The 21,020-nt window shown below is 43.9% G+C and overlaps 1 protein-coding gene across 2 annotated transcripts in view; it reads right to left on the reverse strand.

The window, feature by feature from the left end:
- Positions 1-21,020, reverse strand: part of GRID2 (glutamate ionotropic receptor delta type subunit 2) — a 1,382,318-nt gene that overhangs the window by 24,542 nt on the left and 1,336,756 nt on the right. Inside the window, exons 15-16 of one of the 2 annotated variants that reach the window (XM_084785473.1) lie at positions 13,575-13,815; positions 8,746-11,200 (exon numbers count right to left, since the gene is read on the reverse strand). In XM_084785473.1, coding sequence (XP_084641599.1) covers positions 10,778-11,200; positions 13,575-13,815 — 664 coding nt within the window. In that variant the 3' untranslated portion in view covers positions 8,746-10,777. Of the gene's footprint in view, positions 1-8,745; positions 11,201-13,574; positions 13,816-21,020 lie in introns of those variants that run through there. The other variant, XM_084785474.1, reaches the window with a different exon arrangement.

Below are 21,020 nucleotides of genomic sequence, written 5' to 3' on the forward strand. Positions count from 1 at the left end.
TAGCATGACCTGCATTTAGGAATGGCCTCACCTAAGCTCCTTGCTGTTAGCTAGTGTACCATAGGTACCACAGACAAAGTTAAAGTCTTGATGGGCCTTACCTGAGAAATGTGTGTAAGAGAGCTGGAAGAATGAGTTTGGGTGACCTGCAGCCGTGGCTCCAATAAGACGCTATAAAGATGGACTGTGATGTGGGTGCCAGAGAGTACATGACATAAAGGTTGGTTTTTCTAACGTTTCCATTAGAGGGCACTAAGATAGACGAAGGCACAAGTGTTGCTGAACTTATCCCTGTGATGATGGGGATAGTTTTGCTGGCCTGGGAATAGGGGGTATAGGTTTGCTGTCTTGTGATATGGGAGATAGGTTTGCTGTCCTGTGACTAGGATAGGTTTTCTGGCACATGAGCTAATCTGGCAGGGACTTCTTGAAATCAGTTACACTTATATTCATCTTGTGTAATGTTCTATTTTCTAATAATAGCATATCTCTCTATATATAATATATATATTTACTATCGACCAGCTGACTCTCATGGGTCTTCATAATGGACAGAGCTCCTTGGAGAATGTGCATGTAGGTAAAAGAATCACGTATTCCCTTTCATCTCTTGCTGGTCTTGGAGAAGGTGGGAAGGATATGGCTTTGGATGTAAGAGATGTAGATGTGAAATATGCTTGGCTCACTTGTTAATTTATGACCTTAGTCAAGTTACTTGACTTTTCAGTCTCTCAGTTTTGTTATTTTTGTCATTTGTTTTTATTACTTCTGTGTTCTTTGGGAATGTGTGCCTATGCATGTGTGCCCACAGAGGGCAGGGGAGGGCATCAGATGCCCTGGAGCTGGGTTTATAGGCAGTTATGAGCAGATAATGTTTCCTGAAGACAGTGGGTTATTTTTTGCCACCCTTGAAATCCTAGAGGAGGGCCTATGTTACAAAATCTTAAAATTGTGATTTGGATACACATACCCTTCCAGGCAATGTGTGCACACAACTCATGTACTACTTTCCTCTATACTATAGAGTCTATAGGGAAGAAGATTATACATATGTGTGTGCCTCATGTGAGGCAAGAGTAGATTGCAAGGAAACATATTCTCAAACAACTTGAAAAGCAGGCTTACAAAAGTTCACTAAATTTGTAAGGATACATACTATCCGCTTCGTGATCACATTGGGATATATGATTTTCTTTTTCTTAGAACTAGAAAGTCATCTTTGATTTCCTTAAAGGGGTCCATTGCAGTGGTTTCAGTGATGACAGGAGAAAGTTAACAAGTGCCATTCTGAGTGAAACCCAAGTGGTGGTTTTGATGGCACCTCCTTAGTGAGTGCTCCCCCGTGAGTGCTCACCTCCTCAGCTGCCAGCAAAGAAGCTCTGAGAATAGGTCAGACTGATCTTTTCATCTCTTTGAGTGTTCTTGACTACATTACGCATGTACCTTCAGAACTCTCAAGTTGAAATAGACTTGGGTCTCAAAGCACAAAGCAATTTTGTTGAACCAAACATGGTTAATGTCAATGCCATTTGACTTGACATAGTCAATGTGTGCTGACTGTGCACGGCAGGCGTTTGTACCTGTGTTAACCTCAATTCGTTCCTCTTGGAAGGTAAGTCTGTATTTGGAAATAGCTTCAGGTTGAATCAGGTTTATCTGCTCCATGATTCTCAGGAGCCTCATGGAAGGAGGTCTGCTTCTTTGTTTGTTTGCCTTCTGTTTTGTTTTTGAGACAGGGTCTCTCTATGTAGCCCTGGCTGTCCTGGAACTTGCTGTGGAGACCAAACTACCCTGGAAGTTACAGGGATTCATCTCTCTGTGCCTCCTGCGTGTGTGCCACCGTCCTGCCTAGGAGGCCTACTTTATCTGTTTTTCTTGCTAAGGACACAGAAGATTCGGGATCACTTTCAAGACTTTCTCATAAGTTTTGGGTCCTTGTCACCATGTCAAAGGACAGTTTGGTTAGTTCTATCTTCACCAGCTGGAAATGTGGTGGTTGATTTGTGTGTAGTTGATGTGGGTAATTGATGAGTCTTGTTTTGCAGCATTTCAAAGACGCAGCTGTGAGCAGTGTCCAACACAGGACAAAAACCACATGAAAGCGGAAGAGCCTAATTGGTGGTAGGAATTTAAAAGCTCTGTGCCCTATAGAGTTTGTCACTCCTCAGTACTGTGCTCCCTGATGGTGGAGCATATCTTAAGAGGAAGGTTCAGGATATGAAGGGATCCAATCAGAATAGCTCTGACTGAAGCCCAGTTGGCCTCCCCTCAACCGTGCCCCTCATAGATCATGAGAAAAGCCCTCAGGACTCCAGGGAGTCCCCATTTAAAACCATGAACTCTGCAGCACACTCATAGGTCCGTACCACTGGGTACGAATGCACGTGACATGCTTGCAGTGGAAGACAAACAGACACCCGCCCTTCAATCTATGCTTCCTTTCTGAGATCTCAGCTGAAGGGAAGGGAGAGTGGCCTCAGAGCGCCTCTGCTCACTGTTTTTCACTTTTCTTTTGCATGTGGATTTCAAAACTCAATCAGTTTTGGCTTCTTCTCCCTCATACTCATATTCAATTAATCCTCCTCACAAATATGTCTGCCATCTCTGCCATCTTTCCTCTGACTATATTTAACTCATAAAACTATTGGGTACGCCTTCATGAAGTCATCCTTTTTTAATTTAGCACGTGTGTGTGTGTGTGTGTGTGTGTGTGTGTGTGTAAAGGTCAGAAGGTGACTTTTCTCAGGCAGTTCTCTTTTTCTGCCTTCTCATGGGCTCAGATGACTGAGTTTGGCCTGGTAGGCTTATGCTTCTGGGGCGTTACCAACTAGTCTTCTCCTTGCCCTGCATTAGGCTTTCTAACTGGTCCCCTTTCCTTCCATTGACTGACATCCTCTGAGCTCAACCTTCCTAAATTGCTGTGAGCATCCTAGGGTGCAGACTCTCTGAGAGCACATTGACTGAACCCCAAATGGCCAGCCACAGTAGTGCTGTCCCATACTCTTGAAACACTCTACTTAAAATAATGGCAGAAGGTGGTGGGTGGGACCATGCTGGCAATTTGCTGGCACCTGGTAACTGGCCTGTTGGAGTAGCACCCAACTTTGTGTTTCGTTCAGAATACTCCAGGGTAAGATCCTACATTCTTACAGTATCCCGCCACACCACATTGGGAGGGATGCTTGCTTTTTGGAACTGCTCTTTACCCACACCATTTCTGTCCCCACAGCTCCTCAGCTCACCTCCCACACTCTGACTTCAGGGCATCTGCATTGTCTGTCCCTGACATCAAGATTGCTCTTTCCTTGAACCACAACAAGGCTCACTTTCTTAGTTCCTTTACAATTTCCCTCCAACACAACCTTCTCACTAGGACCTCCTCCACTACTTTCTTTGGAATAATGCATTCCCCCTCCACCCTGGCTTTCCTGTCCCTGCTCCTGTGTTTTAGTTTTTTTTTTTTCTTTCTGCTGCATTTACCTTGTAATTGACTAGTTCTTTACCAATCTATCTTGCTTATTCATCTGTCTTCTTCTGTCAGTAGTAAGTCCTTTGAGGATAGGACTTTTGGGTTCAATGGTGTGCTGTGCCCTACTTTTTAAAACACTGCTATGCTTTTGTATGGAAACAGTGTCTTGCAGAGAGTGACCCCTAAGTATACACTAAATATAGGACTGATGAGTGGATACAATTGATGGGCTTCCTGTGTCCAGCCTTAGCTTCCTATAACATAGCCACGCTGTACCGTCGGCTGCCCCCGACACATTTCAGACTTCACACTTGGTGGTCTCCCATTGCTCCCCAAGCCTCTTTTCCTCTCCCCATGCCTCCTCATGTTTCTTTTTGTCTACCACTGTGAAAATGTTTTCTGGGTCTTTTCCCATTGCCCTGAATAGACTAAATCCTCACGTACTCAACGAAAACATCTCATCCACATAGCGTATACTCTTCTCAGTGAATATTTTTCTGTCTTATTGATATGACAATTCAAGTTATCCCATACCCCCAAAGAATGTGTATCCATGGATGCTACGTATGTCATGTATTTTCATTTAACTTTTCCAATGTTTGCTTTTTTTTGCTTGCAACTTTGCAAACTCTCTGAAAAGTCAGACTATGTAGGGAAAACTCCTCCCCAAGCAGGCAGCCTGTCCTGCGAAATGAGGGGATCTGTTGGCAAAGGAGTATGGTCAGCACAGTGCTCAGGGAAACCGTCCAGGAGGCATGCTGGTGGTAGGTGCTTGTTCAGAGACTGATTCCAGGAGCGTGTTTGTCTCTGGTACTCTAGAGCACTGGGCTTCACTAGCGTTTATGCATATATGCTCATGTTTAAGCAGGCATGCAGAAGTCTTTATTATAGAGTAATACTTGCAAACATCACATAGTGATGCTGCACCTGGATGAACTAGTTAAAATATTGATTGTAATTGAGCTACTGGACGCTTCATCAAACTCTGGAGGCTCAGCATGTGAGAATGCTTTCTCTGCATTTATGAACAGTTTTTTACATGGTGTTTCCATAAGAGAGGCAGACGGGACTAAGTGTGGGAATGCTTGGCCATGTAGGGCTGAGTGTGGGAATGCTTGGCCATGTAGGGCTGAGTGTGGGAATGCTTGGCCATGCAGGGCTGAGTGTGGGAATGCTTGGCCATGCAGGGTTGAGTGTGGGAATGCTTGGCCATGTGGGGCTGAGTGTGGGAATGCTTGGCCATGTGGGGCTGAGTGTGGGAATGCTTGGCCATGTAGGGCTGAGTGTGGGAATGCTTGGCCATGCAGGGCTGAGTGTGGGAATGCTTGGCCATGTGGGGCTGAGTGTGGGAATGCTTAGCCATGTGGGGCTGAGTGTGGGAATGCTTGGCCATGTGGGGCTGAGTGTGGGAATGCTTGGCCATGTGGGGCTGAGTGTGGGAATGCTCGGCCATGCAGGGCTAAGTGTGCTCCTTGCCTCTGTATTTTTGCAGTCAGGAGCTGGGTTGTGTATTTTCACCTGGCCTGTGCTGATTTGAGAGATGCATTAGACTCATTGTAGGTGAGACCTTTCTGTATTCGATGTTTAGTGTCTGGCATTTCAAGTAGATGTGTCATTAACTGTGATTGAAGCCTTTTAATAATAGTAACTGAAAGATACATGGACAATGTCATTATTCATTCACCACTTCTGGCATGAAGAGGATGCGTGAGATGTGCCAGACATGTAACCTCTATTTTCAAATTAATTCCAGCATGTTTTTATTTCTAAGAACAAACATGTACTTAAGTGCTTAAAGCAGGTACTAAGCAAGCTCCAAACTTCATCTCAAAGCCAGCTTTAATTATTCAAAAGAGTTGAATATTCGCTCTCAGAAATGTGTCTACCTAGTATGTGGCTCATTCAGGTCTAAAAAAATAGTTGCAACTTCAAAAATAGCAAATAAACTATACACACACACACACACACACACACACACACACACACACACACACTACAAGGCTTGTTCTTATGAATCTTTTGGTAGAGAAAATATGCAAGATGAAGCTTGTTCATCTTTTAACTTTAGAGAGGTTATATATTGTCTCTAAGCTATGTATCTGTTGTGTTTCAAGAAAGAACATTGATGTCTGGCTTTAAAAATTAAGCTTATTCACTACAGTAGCTACTTAGTTTTTATTTTTTAGTAGTGCCAATTAAAAATATAATGTAACTATTTGAAAAATTAACATCTGCCTTCTACTTGTATTATTTCAAATCTGTGACAGGCAAAATATTTATTAAAAGCAATATTTTTCATCTCTTCTCTGGCGCTGACAGTTTTGATTTGTGACATCTGTTTCTTTTTCTAACACAGCTGCTCCAAAAGCTTAATTAGTTTTAAATGAATGAGAATTGATGGTGTCTTGAAAAAAAATTTATTTTCTAATCACATCATGGATATTTTCAGCCCTTTGAAATGTACTGGTAATTCCAAATGCGAGTCTGTGTAGTTTCTTAAGAAAACCAGGCCCAGGTTTTGGTTTCTGATAGAGTGGAATCAGCCATGTGGACAGTATAAGACAGCATGGTCTTGTTAACCTTATTCACTTTCTCTTATCCACTACCAAGAACTCTCATTGAATGTGCAAAGTGTTAAAAATGAGGTACCAGTCCTAAATTGTAAGTAGAGAGTCAGGATAGAGACTTCAGATATGCAGAGAGTATTTAAATTTGTATGGTTTTTGCCATCAATTTACTGGTAACACTGCAAATGAAAACTACTGAGGGAATAAAAAATAGAAACTTGGAGAATTTAGATGAAAGAAATGAAAGACTGAGTACTTTTTCCCTGGGTCTATCCCTGTGGTAGGTAGAGGCCAGCTATGCAGCCCTATAAGATGGAGAAAAGCCCGAGGGTCTCTGAGGATAGATGGAGTGGGAGGCTGCCAGTAGAGCAGACACTCTGCTGTGTCCTGTGTCTCCAACGGCAAAATTGTCATCTGGAGGTTTAGTTGCAATGTGAAAAAGATCCTGATTAAAATTGTTTGGTCTCTGAAGCAAGGTGCTTGAAACGTTCTAAAGTCCTAATTATTCCAAATGTGACATGAACGGTAGTGCAACAGTAGACAGGTATCGGTAAGGACAGAGGATTCAGCAGTTTGCTTCTGGCTTAACATTCACATTTCTGAAAATTAGCACATTGGAAAGTGTCCAAAGCTTTGCTGTGGAGGTGGTCTGAATCTCAGAAGACACACATAGTTGGCCTCCAGAACAATTAAGGTTTGGGGTGCAGAGGGACTGAAGGGGCTGACATGGATTGGGGGTGTGATGCCTTCTGCCATCTTGGAAAGGCTGTGAGGTAGCCTGTGTATCGTGAATTTCAGTATGGAGAAAAGACAAAGGCTGGTGGCAGTACACACCCGGAGTCCCTAACATGCATGGACTCATCTATCTATATCCAACCACTTGGCACTATAGCACTCACACAACAGGTTCTCTCCACTTGCTAATAGGACTGGATGACACTTATCAAATCTACGATGGGTGGCAGCTTTAATTACTTGTTTGTTACTGTCTGGGAAGTGGTTTCCACCCAAGGGAGCTTATATGTACTCTGCTAAAGTAATTATTGAAAGGACATCTACTAACGTCTTAAGATAGTAATCACAGTTATCATTCTTAGCCATTAAATAGTATCTGCTCAAAAGCCTTAGATTGTCTATGGGATTTAATTTAAGGAATAAAAAGACTCAGATTTTAGCAATCTCATTGCATTGTCACATAAGACCTTAGACCTCCTTTAGTTACTATATTCATAATCCAGAATGCATTTCACCAAAAAAAAAATCTGACTATGAAATAGCAATAACTTGCTATTCAGCTAGAGTAATGGAACTTGGCTGTGTGATGGGTAAGTCAGCCTTTTCATCTTTTTTTTTCCCCCTTTTTAATTAACAAAGCAAAGTGCCTTTCAGAAAAGTCTGCTTTTTAACTATATCTTTTTTAGGTGATTCTAATCCTAAAATTAAGGAGATGGAAAAAAAAAGTATACAATTGAGAAAAAAAATAAGTTGCCCATAAGGAAATGTAATATAGTAAGAAAGGAAGCCTCACATTTTTTTTTTTTGTAGTCGGATTTGCCATAAAAGTGCAGAAAACTCGCTGACTCACCAGTTGGAGAAATTGGACATTTGAATGCAATAGAACCGCTTGGGTATAAGATATTTGTATTGCAGTAGCAGCAAGTCTGATCTAAAGGGCACAAATCAGGACAAACTCTGGGTGAAGGAACTGATACTCGACAAAAGAGGGATTTGGACTTCTACCCAAAAGCTCTGGCTTCGAGTAGAGTAGTAGGTGCTTGCTGTCCCACCTGTTGACTCCCATGGTTAGGGAACATCCATGTGAACAAGGATGGGATGGCAGAGATCTGCAGAGCGCACCCTGGGGAGGAAGATGCAGAAGCACCTGAGGGTCGGCCTCATCCCTACACCCACAGGCCTTGGATGAGTACCTGGGTAAATGGGATGCAGAGCCAACTCTCAACGCTGAGGTTCCAGACTGGTTTCAAGTCTGAGGCGAACAAGTGTCTGGGCAATAGACAGCTTTTTTAGAATGCCATGTTTTCAGAGTCACAATGTTGAGAGGCCTAGTCTATTTCTCTTAAGTTCTTCCTACCTTCCTACAGTTCAAAAGCATTTCTGATGGAATTTTACAATAGAGATCTTCATCTAAATCATATTTTACAGCTATCATCTATCCACTGAGTTAAATGTTGGAGGGATTTAATAGTGTTCAAATGTAGAAATAATAGTGTTTTAGAAATAATTTCTGAGTCTAAATGAATTTTCATATTAAAAGATTGGGCATTGTGGTTACTTCTTGAACAGCAAAGTGATTTTTAATAAGCCCATAGTTTAATAATCACCCTCAGTCTTCTTCCTTCGTTTTCTGGATGTGACAAATGCTTATCTTGTTATTAATACAGAGGATGCATTGTTCCTATAAAATAGGACAAACTACCCACCCCCCCAGAAGTGCCAACAGGGACATCCATGAAGAAAAACAAATGTATTGTTGGTTCAAATAGTCTTGAATATAAGATTATCAGTCTTTGATTAGCTTAGGGCAACTTTAAGCAAGGTTTTTAGAGAGCCACTCACTTTGGTGTCTGGCTAGTTAGAGTCGGTGCTCTGCGTCTTAGTGGAGTCAGTGTTTCCGGGAAACTTCACACAGATCAGTGAGATCAGCATCTTTTACTTTTATAGTTAAGACTTCAATAGTATGAGAGCAAGTTTAGAAAACATTTTTATTAGACAAATTATGTAGACAAATTATACACAGAAAGCTCTGCCACTCATAACTGAGGCCTCCAAAATGTTTTGTGTACTTGTAGAATAGGCAATACATCAAAATCGGCCTATTTCCAATATTGTACATGGTTAACAGTTTGTTGGTAGCTGAAGTCACTGCAGCATCTGGTGTGCCCCTATATAGCTGTAAAGACGTTTCTGTTTGGAAATCGGAGTTGTAAGTGAGAACATGAATGTCACAGGGAAACAAGGTGTGCATGCACTGCGGGACTCGTCACCCTGGAAACAAAGTGGTTCTCGGGATAAGAAAGTTTTCTGCCTGACACAGTAGACAATATTCGAAGATTTAGTACAAAAAAACAGTGACAGTACAAGATGCTCCCCAGAACAGAATCAGATCAAAATAGAATACACCTTAAGAATACACCTCTTGACTGCTCCTAAAGCAAACCACATAGGCTGGATCCTCTATCAATCCTAGCCACAGAATGGGTGAGAGTAAAGTAAGCGTACAGCTGCCTGAAAACACAGGATACAGTCTTGCTTCCTACTTACCATGTCGAGTTTAAGGATTACAGATGGAGCTTGTTCTATGCTGCTAACAGATAAGAATGCTACTTTTAGAGGACGGTGCACAACGAGGCACTGGTTTTTTTGCTTGTCGCCCCCGCTGACACACTTGGCACTGGTTTTAAAAAGACAGAACACCTCCAAGTAGAAGTGAGTAGAAAAGGGGTTCAGATGAGAGCCCAGCATAGTTGTTACATGTTTGCTGTAGGGTGATGAATGACACAAATAAGGCCACATCTACAGTTCTGAAGGGGCTTCCCCTCCTCCCCAGCTGCAGTTACACTGATTGGCTTGCAGCTTTGGAAGAGGACTTTGAACCTACAGTGATCTATGGTTAAACTCTGCTCTCTGTGCTGTGTGTGGGGTTCAGCGAATGGCATTTCCCATTTAGATAGTTAACAAAAGGTAAAATTATCAAGGTTAGCTTTATACACTGCTGAGTAATGAAGGCAAAAACCTATTCAAATGAGTACATCGAGGAACAGAGATGAGATCGCCCTGGATGTTTTAATAACAAAATTATAAAATAGTCTCTTGGCAAACAGCGCAGGTCAGAGTGACATTAAAGCAACCTGCCTTTCCAACTGAAAAGGCTTCCTGCGCTATCATAGCTCCTGTACACAATGCTTGGTTTTTAAACTAAAGCTTTTATTAAATGAATTGCAATAGCAATGGCTGCATTTATATATATATACACATTATATAGGTGCATATATATGTATATATGAGATACTAAGTTATTTAACACAATAAAGGCCCTTGCCATATGGTAAAGTTTACTGTACATAAGAAAAAGTTTGAATACTGTACAATCGCATGAAGGTGGCAGGCACTGCTGCAGTGCAAGGGGGATTTTAACTGTAGTCTTGACTGGCATATTAATGGCTTTTTGTAATCCTACAAAACTGCATTCTCATATTGCGTGGCCTGAATGGTCTTTAAGTCATTTTACAGACACTGCAGGGCTTGCCTTTGGTCCACAGTTAAAGGACGCTCGACAGCAGGGGAGAATTTGATGGATGCAGCTGAGGATGGAGAAATACGGAAGTTATTGCAATTATAGTCTCAAAAACAGAGGAGCAGCACACGGGAGCCCTGTATGCAAATATGCAAAGTCAACCCTGCGAGTGCTCTCGTTGACTCTGTGCTCGTTCCCTAGACTTGAAGTACAGTATATGAAGAGCGGACTAATAGGATCCTAGAATACTATATTCTTGGGGAACAAGTTGAGTAATGAAAAAAATGGAGGGCGATAGACAGAGAGAAGGAGAAAGAGAGAGAGAGAGAGAGAAAAAAAAAGAAGAAGAGCAGGGAAGGGGCGTGAGGAGAGAGAACTAGAATTGTTACTAATTATCCTGATTTCTTTTAAATAAAACATCACATCCATGTTAGCCCCAGTTGCTCCTTCCGGGGGAGTCCTAGAATAGGCGGAGCTGTCTGCTGCTCATATGGACGTGCCTCGGTCGGGGTCATTGCCCAGATTGAGCCCCAGAGTGGGAGTAGGCTGATAAGGAATAGATGACATTGTTTTGATAGGACTCCTGAAAAAACCCCCGTTAGGAGCCCTGTGCCTAAAAGGGCCAGTTCGGTGCTCGGGCACACTGCCGAAAGCGAAGCCAGAGGCAGCCTTCGCTGAGAGTGTGCGGCTAAGAGTCTGGATCTGCTCTGGGATGAAGGTGGTGGTGGTGATGTGAGTGTTTCTGAAATCACTGATCTGCTCCAGGGCTTGTCGTGTTGGCAAAGTGTCAATGTCCAGAGGGGTCAAGTCAATTGACGAGGTGGAAAACTGTTTATGGGGGCTGTCGTCATCTGTGCACAAGCTATTTACACGTCTATGAAGGTGCTCCAGGTCAATTTCCTTGTCATCCTGGAGATGAAGAAAAAGAAAATAAGGTTCTTATCAGTACTAGCTTCCATGGCTTTGAAAAAAAAAAAGGTTGTTCAGCAAACATGGAATTAACTGAACTTTGGGGTCTATTTGCTTAACAGAAATGGACTGGGCCCCCGGCATGAGCCAGGCACTGTGCTTGTTTCTGGGTATACTGACAGGGCTTTGAGATAAAGTATCTATAGTAAATACTTTCTGTGCGGCCGGAGCTTTAAAATGAGCATACACCACATGCAACTACAAAGACATCAGACAGGCTCAGGCAGGGACACACGCAGAGCTCTGGTTCCAGTGACTCCCCTCAGCCCCTGCCTCCCCTTTTGTACATGCTTTCTCTTTCAGAGTCGCATTCCAAATGCATTTCTTGATTCTTTCTACCATGTAGGCCTAGTCTTCACTTTTCATTAGTAGACAAGAGAGCTAGAACGTGTTTCTTGGCACTAATGTGTCAGTGACTATTTAAGTGTGGTTCCCTACAGGCCAGAGATATGAGTTTCTTGAGAAAGAGTCAGCACAGGAGAGACTTCTTGACAGAGCGTGTGCTATCTAGTACCTGCCTCTGGCAACTGTGAGGACCGAGGGGCACTTCAAGTTAGGACATGTGAGTAAATAGCTTTAAATGAGGGTCAGTTTTATGCTAAGTGGAGATGTTTGTGACAAGTTTTATTTATTTGTTTTTTTTTTAAAGGCAGTAAAGCCTCAGAGTTTCAGAGAGAAATCCTATCAGCAAACCCTTCAGGATTGACAAAATGGAACTGAGAAGGAATAAAAGTTCCTTTGTGATATTTACAGCCAAGGTCAATAAATTAAATTGGTGAAGTTGTAAAGATGCCCATTAATCATAAGACGTGAAAACGGTTGTTCACAGAACTTGGAGTGGCCACCGGAAGTTAGAGTAGGGTACGTGTTTTCCCACCATGCATACAGTACTCTGCAGCAAAAACTGCCAGGGTGTACAGCCCTGTTTCCCCTTCTCCTTTCTCATTTAAAACCCAATAAAAACCATCCATTAATGCTCTCTTATCACCGAGACTTCAGAAGGCTGAGATGTATAATTTGGTGGTTCCCATGGCAACTGTAATCTAGACATCCATCAACAGCTATAACAATGAAAACACTTAATATCTTCTGTAGTAATTCGAAAATAGAAGGAGCTCGTGAGCCCTTCGTTTGCATGTGTTTGGAGAACACAGAGTCACAGTGACAATCTGCATTAATGTGGCCTTTGGCTTGGGCTTGATGTCAGCAGAGATACAGATGCTTACTTACTCTACAAAGAACACATGGCAATAAACTTGATCAGCTCTTATTTCAGTCACCATGGTAGTAGGATTGTGTGCGATCACTCACACAGGCAGGAAGCAAGGTAAGCCAAGCTGTTCTTAAACGGTACTGATCTACTCTTCATCTAAGGAGCTCCGAGGATCCTTAGACTATGTAGATTAGGATGTTCAAAAGACAACACTGCCGCGCAGACATGCATATACAAATGAGAGATCATTTTTTTGTTCATCAAAGCCAATCTCTGTGGAGTGCCTTAGGCATCAGTCAGCCAAGTGCTAGGCAGAAAGTTTAAAACTTTCTTTGAAACTGGCCATCAAATCAAACCACCGGATAAACTCAGGTTGCTTTCCCCATCAACTCTCCAAGCTTTCGGCAATAAGATTAACAAGACAAGTATATTCTGTTATATTCATTTCTTCTCTGGTAATGGATACACCTCACGTGCTGCTTTCACTGAGGCACTATGGATAATTCTGCAACCATTCTTACTGATGGCTGTACAAACTTAAGTATGGCCCTGAAATAAACCTGATGACACATCAGGGAGATAAACAGAATTCAGAATGATTTCCCGATGTGAATTTGGCACACTTGGGGGTCGTGGGAGAGCCCCAGAGGCACAGTCATTTCTGCAGGTCTTCATACATAGTTAGGAAGCAGTGACTAATGATGAAGAGAAAGCATCGTTCTGAGGTCCTTTGGGGGCTAGTCTTTAAGACTCAAACTTATCTATGTCTTAAAGAAATGAAAGAAACTTAGGCATCTTTGAGAATTGGGTCAAGGGAATCGTAGCTTTGCAGGACTATTCGTATCTAGCCGGAGACTCGGGATTTCAGAGCCTGCTACAGAACACAGACCCGTCATCCTCAGAGGCACTGCCCCTGCTCTGCATATATCCCGAGAAACCCTAGATGGGAACAGGCTCTTGCTCTCTCCTTCTGCCCTCCACATGCTTATTTGGAATCTTCAAAGAAAGCAGACAGAGCAATTGCCTGTGTCACCCCCTTCCTCCCAGGAACTATAGCCACGAGACGTCCGGCAGCTGTAGCTGGGGCCCAAGATCAAGTACCTCTTTGGATGGGACCCGGGAGCCCTTCCTCCTGCTCCACCATGTCTCCAGCACCGCTATGAGGCAAGAAAGCACAATCCCCGCAGCCAGGATGCAGAACACGCCTGCCAGGCTCTTGATGTCCAGGGCTCCTCCCTTCTGCTTTGCATCCACTGAGGAGTACAGGTCACACTGGCCATTCTTAGGCCACCACTTGTGCTTGAGGATGTCCATGTCACCACTCTGCTGCAGCTCCAGGATCCTGGCGGGGGTGGGGGTGGGGGGAGGGGGGGGGAGAACACAGTGCATGTGACTGTAGCCAAGGTGACCGCCTCGTCCACAATCCGAATGATCATGACCTCCCCTCTAAAGATGGTAGGTCTAGCCCTCATTCCTCCCCCCCTGCCACCTTTATCATTAGTTTGCTCTCACACCAACTCTAGTGGCCGCTGTCCCATTTATTCCAGCATTTTAAAAAAAAGTAAAAGTTTGGGAGGTACTGCTCTGGAGTGGTCTGACATCGATGCACCTCTGCCTCTTCCTCTAGCAAACGTGGCTCTGGACCATGATGCTTTTTTTAAAATTTTATTTATTTTTATTTTTTATAAACATCTCTTTGCTGCTTCTGTCCACACACAGGTGTTAGGTGATCCAGCATTTGCTATACACACAGAAATTCAACTAAAATGAAAACTTCTATGATGTGTCATGGTGTAGAAGAGGCCTTCAGACAAGGCCGCAGTTGATAAAACACATCATTTTCAGCTCTTCACACAACTGAGGTACTTTTCCTTTTAATGCCAACAGGAAAACAACCTACCTCCGGGAGAGAGAAAACTGTTGATCCGAGGGGACAGAAGTAGTTAAACTGAAACAGGAAATACTTCTCTTTGAGACAGAAATATCTGTAAAGACTGCAGCTTTTCAAAGTGTGGTTCATACAGGGGAATCATCCCCAGCTCTCCAAATTCCACATAGGCCCCTGACCTGCCATACATGGCTGCTTCTGCAGGTGCCAGGCTCCCCAAAGCTAAAGCATCTCTGCAGCTCCCAGGCACTTAGCTTTATTCCCTGGCCTATCCTGAGAGCCAGCCTCAGAGGCACCAATCGTCTACAGGGCGGCAGTTGGGAAGAGTTGGAACAGAGCAGAGGTGCACTGGTTCCTGGGGCGCAGAGTTCTCGCTGAGCATTCTTCCCTGGCATCTGGCACTAAAGTCAGGAGGGAGGAAGTCATCAGCTCTCCTGGAAATGTGGTGCCTCTGCAGACCTGCAGCTATTCACAAATAAGTCACGTGAAACCAACCTCTAGGGGATTTGTCAGATTATATTGTCAAGATAAGAAGGTGGACATAGCCATCAGTTTGATCACAATTTAGGATTTTTAAAAATGTGATTAAATTTTGGGTGTGTGATCCTATATTTGTGCGCTGGCCACGGATCATATCTTCTTTTGGAATGAAGATTTTAAAAGCTTAGAGAGGAGAGATTGGCCATCCCAGGAGTAAATCACTCATTCTTCCTTTCTTAAATCTTCGTTATGGCCAGAAAATAACAGTGACAAAGAGAAAGATCTTGGGAAATGGCGGTAAGGTTCACAACTCACCTGAGATAACAGTGTGAGTGACTTGGCGCTACAGAGGATGGGTCACTCCACATCCCCATCAGCTCCCACAATGCCACAGGGCAGGCATTACCTACGTTGCCTCCCTCTGCTCATGAAATCCATGTTTCAAATGTTGCTCTCCCTCAGAGTGTTGCCATGAAAGGGAGGTGAACTGATGTATTGAATCTATGGAAATAACTGTGGATAGTGGTAGATTGTTTCCACCTGGATCTTCAGAATTCTCAAACACCTACAAGGCCCTCATGAGGCAAGGGCCTTGTGGTCATCAGCTGTGGTACTCTCTTGGGAACATCCACTATGTCATCTTAGTAGGTGTCCAGGAAGACTTGCAGTAAAGAAAGCCTTCTGGTCCTGTGTGGCACAGCCTTCCCTAGACTCCCCTCATTTTATCTCTCCAGCTAGGTTAATACTCTATAGAGCTCCAGGTTAGGGAGCCCAAGAAGCATGCATTTGTGGTAATTGCTGGCAGGCGTTAGCCTCATCTTAATACAAACTTATTTCATGAGGGATTCTTTCTGGGCCCATCCACTATTACCTTTTAAATTATGCTGATACTGCTAAGAAGCCAGTTAGAGGTTCAGTTGTATAAGATTAATAAATTATAGGTGCTGGGGAGGTGACTTGGTCAGTGTTTGCCCAGCAGGTGCTGGGGCTTGACTTTGGTCCTCAGAGTCTATGTAAGAAGCCCAGGCATGGCGGCAGAACCTGTAGTCCCAGAGCTGGGGAAGCAGAGACAGGTAGATGCCTCGGCTTCTCTGGCCAGCCAGCCTAATCAGCTTGGCAAGTTTCAAGCCAAAGTGAGAGACCTTGTCTCAAAGAAACAATTTAGATGTTGTCACAGAAATGCTGGCCTTTGCATCCAGGCTCATGTGCAAACGTGTGTGAGCACAAAGAACACACACACACACACACACACACACACACACACACTTCCTCCCTGGTCACACAACTGAACAGTTAATCCCAATCTCTTGCGTAGGGGGCGGTTAAGAGGCATGACCTTACTGGAGAAAGTCCATCACCAGGGATGAGCTCTGAGAGCTTAAAGACTTATCCTGTTCTTGAGTTTTCTTTTTCTGCTTTGTGCTTGCAGTTAAGGATGTGGACTCTGAGTTTCCTGCTCCTGCTGCTGTGCCTGCTACTTGCTGCCTGCCTCCCTGCCGTAGTGGACTCTTATCTGTCTACAACCACAAGCCAAACAATCTCTGTCATCCTTTGGTCACGGTATTTTATCTAGCAACTGAAAAGTGACGTACCATCCCTTATACTGTTTCTCTTCCAATTAAGTAACTATCCCAAGCCCATCTAAATAGCTGTTACACCGTCCTGTTTAGGGACATGGTGACAGGAAAAAATGAAGTCTTCATGTGTCCAGTCCAGCACATTTCTCCTTCTCAGGACATCTGGGATCTGTGCTACCTCCCCTCCACGGCCTCCGGCCAGTGTCTATGAGATGCTGAGGTTTCTTCCACAGACGTTACCTTCCTTCACACTTGCCTGTATCTGTCATTACTGCTAGCGCTCCTCTCTAGAAAGCCCACTCACTTTCTCCCTGCTGTGCAGGTGGGTATTTATTGGTCAAATATGTCCAGCACAGCTTTTGCTAAGGCAACCCTGCCCTCACAGCCTACTCCTACGCCCCCACCACAACAAAGCCATTTCATAATTTATTCCATTTGCTGTGAATCCATGCAATAAATATTTCAAGGGAGATCCATGCCAAACATTACTAGTGCACAAAACATATTCTCCACCCACAACTGTACACTGAGGTAGAATGACCTAGCACAGGGCAGAGCTGGCTTTTCTGTGTCTTCACTCTGTGCTTCTTCACTCTTTCATTCACCCAGGATTGGATTACAACCTCCTAGCTCTCCTTAACCATTGCTGAAACCTCTGTATGTCACTCACTTACAGCCACTTGCAGCCTCTTCATCTTTTCTTTTCTTTTCTCTTTCTTAGTATTTAAGGAATATTTTCAAGTAACAGCAAGCATTGAACTATATAAACTATATTACACCTATTTCAATTCTAATGGAACTCAGTACAGTAAGTTGGAAGACTTTTCACTGCGTAGTTTTAAGGGTGTGTCGTAGGTGATAGGAGGTCACAGGGTAGAGAGAGAATGGATTGTCCTCTTTAGGAGCCGGCACACTCTGCAAAGCCGCAGCAGTCTCTGTACTCAGTAGACCTCATGACCACACAGCTCAGGTGGCTGTGGCACTTTAGCGAGACCCGCTTCTTCAGAGATATATAGAAAAATTAAATCATAGACTTTCCCAGTCACACTCTCAGGAGTCCACACCACATTCTGGGGACACAGGCTGGCTTGGGACAGAACACTGTAGGGCAACGGAAGTTTCATTGGTCCATAAGAGTCTCACCATACCCCTCTGTCATCAAAACAGAACAAAGCAGTTCATCTGAGGACTAGTTGGGGTAAGTTAAGTAAAATATAATGTTCCTTCTTAAAAACCCACGAGATGAACTCTTGTAATTAAATGAAGATCCAGGTTGCTTTTGAAATCTTCATGAGACTCTTATAAGTGAAGTTTAAAAGCACATCTAGGAGAGTTTTGCCTTTTAGTTATAAGCAACAGGGTGTGTGTGTGTGTCTGTCTGTCTGTCTGTGTGTTTGTGTGTCGGTCTGTCTGTGCATGTATGTCTGTGTGTGCGTGCATGTGTGTGCATGTGCGTGTTCGTGTATGCACGTGCGCGCGCGTGTGTGTGTGTGTGTGTGTGTGTGTGTGTGTGTGTGAATTCAAGAATATAGTAGTAAAATCTTGGGCCTTATGGCAAGACAAGATTTTCTGTTATGAGCACGAGCTCCACAAGGTGGCAGTATTGGATCACAAAGGGCCAGGCAGCACTGCAACCACGGCTTACCTGTGGACGAGATTGAAATGTAGGGAGCAGACACTTGTGCCACAAGCACTTAACTATTAGCCACAAAATTAGCTACTAGATTGTGCTGAGCGATTCTATGCTCCTAATTTTTTTTTCTCAAAATGCAGTGAGAAAAATTCCCGTCGTTTTAAAGGTCAGGTTGATGACAACTGCATTTTCTTTTGAGGGTTATTGTACGGAGAATTAACGAGACGAGACCCACACACAATGAATCATGCTGTCTTGTTCACTGCTTGGGATGTGAGAGAAGAGGACAGCTTGAAAGCTAGGTTACAGTTGGCAGCGTGTGTGTGTGTGTGTGTGTGTGTGTGTGTGTGTGTGTGTGTGTACTCTCTCCCACGTGTCTGCTGTGTTTTGGATAGGTTCTGGCATACTTTTCTTCATTAAGGATCCTCAAGTGATTCCCTAATAAGAGCACTGCATTTCCTTCTTTTTCCAAGTGTTTAAATATTTGCACACTCTCTGATGTGGAAAAAAAAAACACTGGAAGGTTCAGCTTGGTGGGGGAGGGGGTAAGGGGGGAGGGAGCTCAAGGTTCCTAGCTCAGCCTGGGTGCTGTGAGGGTTCCTCCATACAAATATGCAGATTCCCGGGAAGGCTGGGAAACAAATGGTCCTTCTTTCATATCCAAATAAAAGCATTCAGCACGTTAAGGCAGGCCTCAGAAAAAGGGCTGTGCTCACTTTGATGATGATAACAGCTTCATTTCTGAGTGGGGCTGCTCTAACCCGTTGATCACTTACCACCTTGAACAGCTACTCTAAATTGATTTCCAAATTAATTTATTTGTAAGGAGAGAGGTTGCTGGGAGCAGGGGGCTTGCAAATCTCCACCCGCAGGGGTGACTTAGATTTTTTTTGTCTCAAACACAGCAGGCTGTAGGCTCCTTTTCGTTTCACTGGAATCATGGCCCTTTGCTAAGTTCCTGTGGAGCCAACTGGGGTACAACACCCCTGGTTATCTGAGAAAGAAAGAAAAAAAAATACGACACTCGCCTACTAAGTTGCTCCTATGAAGAATGAGTCTGGAGACAATCAGGAAAAAAAAAATTAAACTGAATGCATGAATTCTTTCTCAGACCATGCTTACACCCCTGTGACTTTGGTAATCCGATTTTCCACTTTCTAGAGACATAAACTATTATAACGCAGAGGAAGACAGGCACTGGCCCCACCACCAGAGCCCAATTCTACAGCCAGTGGAGGACACTAAGACAGAGCGGGAATGCCACACATTTTTCACATTCACCCCAGCAGCACTGCTGTCCTGAGTAAGTGATTTTGCTGGTGACTCACTCATACTGACTGGAACTCAGGCCTGCCTCCCAACACATTTCTTGCCATGCACACATCGCTTACTTCCCACACAAATACTGAAAGAGCTGCAATCTAGCTCTTTCATTTTCCAGGAATTTGTTAAGAGTCTTAAGGAAATGGCCATCTGTGTGCTTCCCCTGTACAAAACAGCGTAACTGTGGTGTGACTGTAAATTTGCCCATGCTATACTTTGGGTCTAACAGAGAAAATGTGAAGTTTTGATCTTTCTCCTGAGGACTGTGGCCACTGAGCAGGGGAATAAAACTAAATTTAGCCTAGTGTGATTTAACATTTAATCACCTCTAATAATGTAGCACACCTCTGGATTTACATCCACCTAATTTACATCCCTTGCCGCCATGCAGGATAGAGAGGCGGATCTATGAACTCTCACCAGGTCTCTTCCTTCCTTGCTCTTTTTCAAGACGGCTTTTGGATTTGTGCAGGGAGGCACTGCAGTAGCTTTGTGAAATGGAGCTGTTGGTCCCTTAGCTGTGGATGTTTTTGGTTGGCTCTGAGGTCTGGTGGATTAGGTCAAATTCTTAGACACGACTGAGGCTAAAGTCTGCAAAAGCTGTGAAAGGTCACTAAGGTTACCATAGCAACTTATAGAAGAAAGCATCTATTTGGAGCTACAGCTCTAGGTTGGAATCTGTGATCATCTAGCAGGCTGGAGCAGTAGCTGAGAGCTCAAATCTTGATCCTTGAGCACAGGGCAGATGGAGAGCTAACTGGCAATGCTAAGGGCTTCTGAAACCTCAAAGCCCATCCCCAGTGACGTCACGCCTCCTTTAAAAAGGTCACACCTCCTACTCCTTACCAAACAGTTTCAGGAACTGGGGATCAAGTATCCAGTATGTGAGCCTATGGGGACCAGCCTCATTCAAACCTCACACTGGGGCTCCCTGGGTTCTAAAAGGGTGCAAGGAAAAGCTCCCCCTTTGTGCCTTTATCTAGCCTCTGATAGTGTCATGTCGCCTTCTCCCTCACTGTGCAGGATTGAGAGGCAGATCTATGAACTCTCACTTACCATTCACACCCAAGGGAGAAAGAAGAGAAAGGGAAGAGCAGGTAAGGAAGATTGGGCTTTTGACGGCTTTCCTCTCCCTGGAGGTCTTCTCTGCTGGTGTGGGCCCCACGGACCGCAGGGCATTTTTCAGAACCCTGATAAGATGGGATGGTAGAGCCACTCCCTGCGCTGGGTGTGGTTTTCAATCAGATGCCCCTCCTCTGCCCACTGTTAGAAACTGCTGTTAAAGTTCAGTGCTCCTCTCTTCTGGCTAGGTGCCTTGTGCCTGCAGTCTTCAGGCTTCTCAGCTCGTCTTTGTGGAAGAGAATTTCAACTGTGATAGGGACCCTATAATATGATACTTGCCAGATATTTCTTCAATTTAGAAGTACTGAGGCAACGTGCAACTGAGAAAGGGTGAGGATAAATGTTACCATTATCTGTACATATTTACAAGTTTTTGCATTGTTTTTCGCTTTTGATTTTTTAATTATTATGTATACAGTGCTCTGCCTGCACATACACCTGCCTGCGAGAAGAGGGCATCAAATAACATTACAGATGTCTATGAGCCAGCATGTGGTTGCTGGGAATTGAACTCAGGACCTCTG

The sequence above is a fragment of the Acomys minous genome, assembly GCF_964271855.1.
Source record: "Acomys minous genome assembly, chromosome: 6".
Classification (NCBI taxonomy): domain Eukaryota; kingdom Metazoa; phylum Chordata; class Mammalia; order Rodentia; family Muridae; genus Acomys; species Acomys minous.